Below are 9,995 nucleotides of genomic sequence, written 5' to 3'. Positions count from 1 at the left end.
CCCGTGTCGCTGTCAATGATGAATACTGCTTTCCAAAGCCGTTTAAACAACAGACGCCAGCAAGCAGCAGGGTGTTCTTTTCTCCCTTTTTTTAAACTTTCTGCAGGTGGCAGCTTTTAAGTTCTCCTGAGCACGGCCGTGGCAGCCAGGTTTCACGGGCCAGCCCGCCCCGGTCCGGCCGCTGCCGGCACTGAACCTGCCGTTCGCGGGGCTGGGAGCGGGCGCTTCCCCAAGGGGCCGCAGCTGGAGCGGAGAATGGGGAGCGGCCGCGGGGGCGGCACGGCTCCTGCAGGAGGGGTGTGGGAATCCTTCAAATCAGAGGGCTTTGGGAAAGCTGCAAAAGGCAGGCCTCAGAGACAGCAGAACTGTGGTTAGAGCTAAGCAGTAGCCATGAGATAGGTCAGCAGAAAAATTATGTAAGAAGTAGAAAAGCAAGGACAAATAGAACAATGGTCTGTGTATTAACGCTTGGCTAGAATAACTCCCTCAGCTGAAGAAAAGTGAAATATTAGGAAGCTTTAAGCTTAATAATGGAGCTCTGTGCATTGTGTTTTAAGGCTTACAAGCAGGTATTGTATTTGAAATAATCAAGCATTATTTTAACCTAAGGTACGTGTGCTTACAGTGATTGGATAGAATTAGTGTCAATATGCTTCTGCTTTGTGTGATTGGTCAAAGAACTTATAAAGTAAGTTGTAACAGTAAGTTCTTGGTCTGCTGTCTGGGATGTGAGCTGATGGCATCTTCCCATTGTCATAAGCATGTAATGAGACTGGTGGTGGACAATAGAACAGCTCAAGGCACGTTCCTAGCAGTCCCGTCCCGTTTGTGCTTTGTACATAGCCCCCGGCCGGACACAGAGGCGCTGCAGCGGCGTGGGGACCGCCCGGGGAGCCCGGGGACAGCGGGGACACGGGGCCAGCCCGGCCCCGGCCAGCCCGCGCTCTGCCGCCAGCGCCCTTCCCTCACCCGTGCCATCCTCCTGGACAGGAATGGGACTACCGTTCAAAAACAGTATTAAAAATCAAAGAAAAACAGGCTCCAGGCTAGATTTCTGTCAGACCCAATTGTTTTGTTGACACATAAAACTGGGGTATTCTTTTATCAAAATTCAACGCTTTTTTTTCCTCTTTTTATTATATACAGGACAGGGCATAAGAACTTCCAATTCTTCTAGGTTTAAGATTACTTTATAGAAAGAATCTAATAGTAAATTTTATAAAAAAGTAACTGGAAAAAGAAACAGCAAAAAAAGGAGAGAATTTAAGAGGAGATGATCAAGTAACCATTTAAATTAATCTGCAGTGCAAATTGATGTTCCCAAATGATTTTAATTCACCTATAATGTACAAGCTTTCCACGATTTCACTTCACCGTAGTTTTAATTGCTAAGCAGATCTTTTACGGCCATGAAAACACAGAACCAGAAGAGAAAACAGAAGAGCACCAGTGGGCTCAAGCCCGTCCCGGTCGCTGTCCCACTCCCGGTCCCAGTCCCTGTCCCTGCAGGACGGGCGTGCCCGGAGCCGCCGCTGCGCGTGCGCGCGCCGCCCGGGCATGCGCGATGCGCGGCCGGCGCGCGGGGAGGGCGGAAGTGGCGCATGCGGCAGCGAGGCGGGACTGGGACTGGGACTGGGACTGGGACTGGGACTGGGACAAGCGGGGTTGGCGGCACACGGGGACCGCCGGGTCTGTGGGCCCGGCTTTGCGTCCGTCCTGCCCTGCACACAAGTTCTGCTCCGGGAACGCAGTCCCCGCACAGTGCTCCACGGCTTTGAAAGTTTCTTTCCGGGCGCTGAGTAAACACTGTTGATAATTGTGTTGATGGGCTTGGTTCTAAAGGTATCGGCTTCTTGTGGATTGATTTTCTGAAGCGATTGGTTCATACCGTGTGTAGCGTGGAGTCTGCAGAGCAGCGCTCTCCTCCTGAGGCCGCTACTTTGCAGTGGATTGATTGATTGCTGCTTTCTAGAGCTGAAGTACTGTTGAGATAATAATGGCTGTGTAAGAATCCCTTTTCCTCAGGTGATGTTTGATTGTAGTCTCTTGCACAATGTCAGATAGGTAAATTTTAATCTGAAATAAAAGATCTTTTGTTTGCTTAAGAAACCGTGTTGTATTCTAAGGAAACTAAGTATCGCCTTGTTCTTCAGAGTAAGAACAGCCAAGGACATACTTCCCATAAAAGATAAGTGCTCTTCAGCAAGAGCAAGCTGAAGCCTTGCAGCTAAAGGAATAAGATGTGTCATGCTAATGACTTGATTTCTCCTTCTGTTTAACTACTTAATCTGGCATAATGTTTTCACCTCTTGAGAATTCTCAAGGAACTAATATATTATAAAATCAGACTTCTGAAAAAATTCTAGACAGACTACACACTTTGTTCACTGATGTTCTTTTAAATTTCATTAAGACTGCTGTATGACAAAAGCTTTGTCTTGTGATGGCACGTTGGGCTTGTGGTAGTTCTGTACTGCCTATTCTGTTCAAGTAGCAAATGTTCATTTTTATGACAAAGTGTTGCATAAAATATAGTGGGAATATATGGCTGGTCTACACTGGTATGTGCTTTTATAATGAAGCATGACTTACTTCATAATCATTTAAACTTTGGACAATTAGCCTGAATATTGCACTGACTAGTATTTGTGTTTACAGGGGCTTCAGGTATGTACCACTGACTGACCACGTCAATAAGATGCTGATGCTTTTGGCTGTTCCTTCATTCTTCGTGGGATTTTGGTGAGGTTTCCTTCAGCAGCCCACATAGTCACGTGTTTTATTCTCTTCTGTTTCCCAAAATGACATTGTTCTCTTCATGTAATTTTTGTCTATGATTGAAGTATTTCTTGGTAGTTGAGAAAGGACTAAACTTTTTAGTTAGTAGGCAGAATTTCAAGGATAGGGCAGAGCAGCACAAAAGAGTCAAGACCATAGCTGTTCTTGGTGTTAGATTTCACTTGAGTGGTGCATATTGCATTCTCTCTTGGGGATAAATTGTGGGTTACATCCTATATACAGTATATAGTCTAAACAGTCTGCATCCTTTCATATAATTCTTTGTTAAAGTTGTGAAGCTCTTTGTTTGCTCACTCTCCAAATTTTTGTCACTTTAATTACTGGAAGCCAAAAGGTATTTGTAGTTCACAGTCTTCTTTCTGCTCTGTGCATGTGTTGTGTCTCACTCCTCTTCAAGGAGTGTCCCATGCTGCTGTCTGATATTTTTGCAGTCTCCTTGGTTCTGTTTGGGATTTTTTTTCAATATCCATCCTTATTTGCGGGCTTCTTAGGCTCAAGTTGAAATTATTCCTGTCAGGCTTTTGAGAGCAGCAAAAGTATTTGACAGACTTACTTACTTGCACTGAGTTGCTCTCCAGAAGGGTTGGGAGCACCAAGGACGGCACTAACAATATCTTCATGTGGATTTTGAAAGCCAATGCTCTGTCAGTTTGTTTTGGAAAATTTACTTTCATAACCCTTAGAACTGGATACTTATATCTTTGGTTTTTAATTGCTGGGAACAAGAATCTGAAAGCTTCAGAGATTAGCAGTTAGAAAACATGACCTTAGTTTTATATATAAAGGAGTTTAAGATCTGTAAAAACATCCCACTTGTTTTCTACTGGAATTTTATTTACAATGCTGTGTGTTGTTAAGACATCTTCATGGGAAAATACAAAAAAAAACAAACAGAAAGATCTATTTTTAATTGCTTAAGTAGTGTAACAGAGAGAAACAGGATAAAAAAATAGTTAATCTGTTATGTTGTATATCTCCCTGGCTCATTATACAGTTGCTGGGTAAGATCAATATTGCTGATTAACTTTGAAGTTGACTCTTTTGGTGGAATAGATCAGCTTCTCAGTCTGCTAGAATAAAGTGGGAAGTAGATACTTTGAAGTAAAAAGCTGTGTAAATCTTCCAGTTGCTCTTTTCACTAGAGACTTGAAAATCCTAGTAAGCTAATGACAATGCTGTCGTGGTGTTTGAAAACATACAGATAAAGGCATCGTTTTTAGTCTCATTCAGTAACATCTTACAGAAGTTCTAACTTCTAATACCTCACTAGTCAAAGCAGGAAGAGCATATGCACCCTTATAACAGGCTTTTACTTCTGCTTCAGCTCAAGCAAAAATTGAAGCCTGTCTGGTGCTGTACCTCCCAGCTCTGTGCTGTCATAGGTTGACCCTGGCTGGAAGCCAGGTGCCTGCCAAAGCCGCTCTTATCATTCCCCTCAGGAGGACTGGGAAGAGAAAATATGACTAAAAGCTTGCAGGTTGAGGCAGGGAGATCACTCACCATTTACATGGACAAAAGAGACTCCAACAAAGTAATTTAATTTACTGGTCATCAAACCAAGGTTTATGACAAATAAGATACCAAGGATTATGACAAATAAGAACAAGTCTAAAGACCTTTCCCCCACCTCTCCCATTTTCTGGGCTTAGCTTCCACTCCAAGTTCTCTACCAGTTTCTCCCCTGAGCAGTGCAGGGGACAGAGAATGGCAGTTGTGGTCAGTTCATAATGCTTCATTTCTGCCTCTTTCCTCCTCATGTAAATTGGAAACTAGAAAAAAAAACAAAAGCTAATTGCCCTATGTGTGCCATTGCAGCTGAGACATCCTCAAACCAAAGTATTTTATTGATATGTCAAACAAAAGCTAATTGCCCTATGTGTGCCATTGCAGCTGAGACATCCTCAAACCAAAGTATTTTATTGATATGTCATGAGTGACTGTGACCTCTTGCTTATATCTGTTAGAGAAGAATAACAGCACTGGGGAGTTTGCTGCAAATGGGGAAGGAGAAAGAAGGGTCGCTCACAACAAGAGAAATAGTCACGAGTTGTTAGTGAGGTCTAATATCTTTGGATACTGGAGTAACAATAAGGTGGATTTTTGATTTTTCTGAAGAGTAAGGTACTTTTTAAAAGAATGTGTATAATTTTGCTCTCTGCACCTGTATGTGTTGACTTATGTTTGTAACTTATGATTCACTGGTCTTTCCATTTGGCAATGGTTTCCCAATTCCATTTAACTATAACTGAATATTTTGTAGGAATTCAGTCTGCATAGCACTGCAAAAGCTTTTTTGAACTGTAATTGAAGTGTAGTTTAAGCTTTTACTGAGTACATTACCAAGTTTTTGTGTCCATTCAAAACTATTGGAAATACTTTCTTTCCTGTTCTTTACTATCATATAAAAATTGCTAAAACTGCTGGAAATTAGGGCTGTGGCTATAATACTTCCATCTGGATTTTCAGAAGACAGAAATTGTTTTTTGCTTCATTTATTGAAACTTACTGCAAACAGAAGATTGATAATGTTGCAGCTTTTTTTAGATACCCACTTGAAATAAAAATTATACTGCAAAGACAAAGATTCCCCCAGAAGAAATGAGATAACAATGTAATGAGAAAATACAGCAATAGCTACTTATTGTTAGATCACTTTTTTCTATTTTTCTTATGTGTAACTTCATTGCAATGGACTACTCTTCTCTCCTATTCTCATCATTATAGCACTGTCACCAATGATTTATTTCATTGACTTTTGTTACAGTGAGGGCAGACCATAGATGACACAGTCATACATTTCTTACCTTGTTCCAAGTGCCTTCCATGCTTAGCATCTGTAGATACCATTCTTATTTTATTTATTATTTTTTCTTTACTTGATTCATTGATGAAATTTTTTAATCTGTACATAAGCATCTGTTGTTTGTTTTAAGTTAAAATGAAAAATGTTTTCATTTCTTGCAGTAAAATTTTCTTATAGGAAAAAAACTGAATATGGGCTGTTTGTCCATGACCTTGTGCTGGGGAAGGAGTCAATCAAAGTCTTTGCATGGTTTTTATCTGTATTTCTGTACATAAAATATTATATCTGTACATAAAATAATAACACTGTTTACATTACCCTTAGCATTTATATGTATTTCTATTAATTTATATTTAAAATAATATTTTATTGCTATTTATGGTGTTTTGGAGTGTTTGAAAAATCAAGTAATTTGGATGGTTGTCTATAGCCAAGGAAATGTTACTTTCTTGCTGTGTATGATACCAAGAGATGAGGCTAATCCCCCTGAAAATTCTTAGTTTTACATCATTAAACTGTCTTGTTATGAAATAGGTAAATATTCTCCTTCTGAGTAAGATGCAACTTCTAGTAACTCTTAATCTGAACAAAATGAGAAGCTTCAGAACTCTTTTCATTATTTTTGTTTAGATAAAGCAGCTATGCCTGTTCAATTGCTGAAGATCATTGAAGGACAATCTGAGACTCCACTACCAAGCCATTTGCAGAAGGAGGATTTAAAACATTTGCAAGAAGGGTATGATCATACCAACAAATACATTCAGGTAAACTGACCAGTAAAAAAATTTTGCCTTGCTTTGAAATAGCTCCTGTTACATTAGCAAGGTGCTTTTGTATTCCGCCTCACTTGGTGATTTTCTGCAGCTGTGTGTCTTTGTGTTCGTCTGTTGCATATGTTTAAGCAGTGAAAAATTGTGAACTTCTTGAACTTCATTGCATGTTGCTATTACCTTCATTGTTCACAGTCCTGTCCCTTTCTCTTGTGTTACCAGACTAAAGTTTTGTAGGAGTTTCTCTTTTCAGAGTTTATGAGCTGTGGACCAATTTAAAAACACATTAATATGCAGAATGTTTTGCTGCAAATGGGGGGATTGGGGGAGGTTAAGTGGTATTTTGTTTAAAAGAAATAGTAATAAGAACCCCAATCCTGTTAAAGATCAGATTTCAGAGTAACTAAAAAGCTTCCAAAGTAGTTCTCCTTTTTTATGGAATTATGCAATATCCAGTTTTATGAAAAGTGTTGTTTGTAGCAACTACCAGCATCAAGACACAATTAGTCTTTTTTATCATTACCAAGTGTGCACTTATATTTGACAGTAATCCCAAATGTATTTCAGTTTGGAAGTACAATCCTGCTATACTAATGAAATGCAGAAATAACCTTTTTCATTCCTAAAACAAGTATTCTCTGTGAAATGCAGCATTAATTCTGGAGTGTGGTATTTTTGTATCCTGTTTAACTTTTTTTTTGTCTGTGGCTCTGAGAATCATTTTAGGCATCCCTGATGCTTACATATCAGGAAATCAGCATTAACCAAGGTTTTCTTTCAATCTATTAATTAAAAAAAAAAGGGGAAAAAAATAAGGAAATTTGGTTCTGAAGAAAACTGAAGTTGTCTTGAATCGTTCAAGAAATGGCACAAACATTGCAAACATTTTAAAACTATGAGCTGAAGTGATCTAATGTTTTTCTGTATCCGGAAGAAACATTTTTGCTACCACAGCTGTATGTTCTCAGTTCCAAATCCAGTTCTTATACGACCCTGTGATTGAGTCCATTTATGAGAAGGAAACTGGCAGAAGACCATCCATATTGCTGGAGAGAGGATAATTTTCTGCTGCTGTCACTCTGCACTGGATCATTGTGGTGTCAAATTGATGCCGGGAGTGGTGCACTTCGGTATAGTAAAGGAGCAGAACTGCCCTGTTTGGAAGCAGGCAGCAGTTGAGTGCTGTAGGAGGTGACTTGATTGAGAATGATTCAGCCTCCCTCAGGTCCTGTAAAGGAACAAATGGAAATGTCAATAGCCACTGCTGCTAGCAAACAGGGTTTATTCCTCAGGGGGTAGTTTCCTGCCCCTGTTCACCGGCACAATACATAGACTTCCCTGCTTTGAAGAACTGTGTCTGCAAGCAGCCCTGACATGGAAGAACAGGAATACTTGTTCAGAAGAAAGTGGTGAAGGAAACACAAATGCATTATAAATTAAAAAATGTTTCTGCCAAAATATATGTTTCCATTTGGAAAGCAGAGTAATTACTACCAGATTATGATTTAAAGCATATATGCAGTGCTATAGCTGATTCTGAAAGGGAAAGTGTGTAGAATGTCTTTCTCAGACTTCTGCCTTATATTAAGAGAACTTCATGCTGCTGCTGGCATGGATTAGTAGGTGACTAAAACAGCTTGGCATAAACAGCACAACTGGAGAGCTGATAAAGCTGGTGCTAATGCACCATTAAATGTGAAGGAAAATCCAGTTCTGCAGGCTGAGCTTGAAGTGAACCTTAGAATGCACTGATGTTAGGTTATCTTACTGGTGGCACACTGTCGCTCTAGACCTGCCAAAATAGGGATCTTGGTTTGACAGGGAGGGAAGGGCAGAAGAGGATTGTTAGGAAATGTGTTCTGGGAAAAGCCACAAAAGACATTTGAGATGCTTCTGTCTGACTTGTGTGCCTCAGTCTTTTCATTCTTGTGCACTTTTATCTTCCTGGCACCTCTTTGAAATCCGCAAGTTTCAAATTTGTGGAAAAATGGCACAAGCAATGTTTGTACCTCCTCAGTCATCATGTCTGTTAACTAAACATGATGCCTTATCCTATTAGTTCATAATTCTCTGCATTTTGCTGTGGCAAATCTGACCCAAACCTTAAAATCAGCTGCCAAATCAGCTATAGAACCAAACTGAGGGAGCGAGGCCTTAGAAGGAGGGAGGCACATGCAGCAGAAGAATTGTCCATGGTAGGTTTGAGAGTGTGTCTAGTGGCATATGGAATGTTGAGGGTTTTGGAAAAAGTTTGCTTCTGAGCGTTATAGGCAGTGCAGAATTTGTGAAAGAGGAGCCAGTATGAGCGAGTTTTACTAAGGTGGGTTCTTTTGAAGTTTGGAGCTGAGGAGTTTCAGGCATGTGTAGAAGGCAGTGGGGCAGTATGAGGAAATGGGTGGTAGCTGGGGAACAGAACTGTACTAACACCTGCTGTAGTGTGGCTGTTTGGGATACAAAGCATAGTGGAGGGGGCCAGAACATTATAGCAAAGAATGTGGTCCCAGAATTTAAAAACTCATTGGAAGATACCTCGATTTAAAAGGAAAAATAAAAAATAAAGATGGTTAAAAAGCAGCCACTATCACATTAATAAACTTTACTTTTAAATAGTGTGCTGGTACAGGTTGAAATTTCTTACTAAGAAAAAAAAATATATATATAAGTGTTGAGTATTCCTGAGGTGACTGTTTCATTGCAAAGACTTTATTACAAGAGAAATTCTGTAGTTTTTTATTTACCTGTGGATGCAATTCAAGACAATCTCAGCAAGAACAATTTTTGTATATATATATATATATGTGTGTGTGTGTGTGTGTGTGTATAGTGACATTTTAAACAAAGATGTAATTTTGAAAACAAGTGAGAAACCTTTCTGTTTTTAACAGGCAAGTTTATGCTTTTCACAGAGAATACTAATGAGTTTTGTTAAGTAGATTAAATTATCAAATTATTTGGAAATAATTTGTAAATAATGTTGAGGTTTTGTGGAGTGATATTATTTATAAAACAGATAGTAAAATCTTGTTGAATTTGATTTGGATTACTCCTCGGGTAGCACATTGTAGGACAAATTTTACTCTGGAAGGCCTCTGGAGTAACAATTCCCTGCTTCATATTTTATCTTGATTTGCTTTGAGAAGCATTTGCTAGCATTTAAGTCAAGCTTCCCACTGAATATGTGTACTGTAAAATCACTGTGATTTACCTGACTGTCCTCTTAATGTGGCATTTATAGACATATTACCACACTCTGTTTTTACCAAAAACCTTTTAGTCTATTTTTGTGCTGTTTGTGTAGTTTTTAAGCTTTTTGCAGAGTCTGTTTTCAATAATTTTATTTTTCTTTATTGAATCTTTTTTTTGTTGTTGTTGTTTAATTGTTGAGAAGGTTACGGTGCATCATCTGCTGTTCTGTGAAAGACACACTTGACTGACATTTTTGGTACTGTTGATGATACCCTCTTTCTAACTGGATGTGTAGATTCCAAAGAGATGTTTATATCACTGAAATTGCTGATTTTTGTTTCATTGTAACTCCAGCATGACAATAAAAAAGAGTATTTTGAATTATTGTTAAATCATAGGATCTTTTAGGGCATTTGTATTATTGCCAAACATTTGGG

The 9,995-nt window shown here is 39.3% G+C and overlaps 1 protein-coding gene across 2 annotated transcripts in view; it reads left to right on the top strand.

Annotated features, from left to right (window-relative positions):
* Positions 1-1,616: 1,616 nt before the first annotated feature.
* POT1 (protection of telomeres 1) overlaps positions 1,617-9,995 on the top strand; it is a 59,928-nt gene continuing 51,549 nt past the window's right edge. For both annotated transcript variants that reach the window (XM_059847220.1, XM_059847219.1), the window contains exons 1-3: positions 1,617-1,842; positions 2,659-2,742; positions 6,233-6,366. In XM_059847220.1, coding sequence (XP_059703203.1) covers positions 6,244-6,366 — 123 coding nt within the window. In that variant the 5' untranslated portion in view covers positions 1,617-1,842; positions 2,659-2,742; positions 6,233-6,243. The remainder of the gene's footprint in view (positions 1,843-2,658; positions 2,743-6,232; positions 6,367-9,995) is intronic.

The sequence above is a fragment of the Haemorhous mexicanus genome, chromosome 5 (assembly GCF_027477595.1).
Source record: "Haemorhous mexicanus isolate bHaeMex1 chromosome 5, bHaeMex1.pri, whole genome shotgun sequence".
NCBI lineage: Eukaryota > Metazoa > Chordata > Aves > Passeriformes > Fringillidae > Haemorhous > Haemorhous mexicanus.
This window is presented reverse-complemented; position numbering and strand designations above follow the sequence as displayed.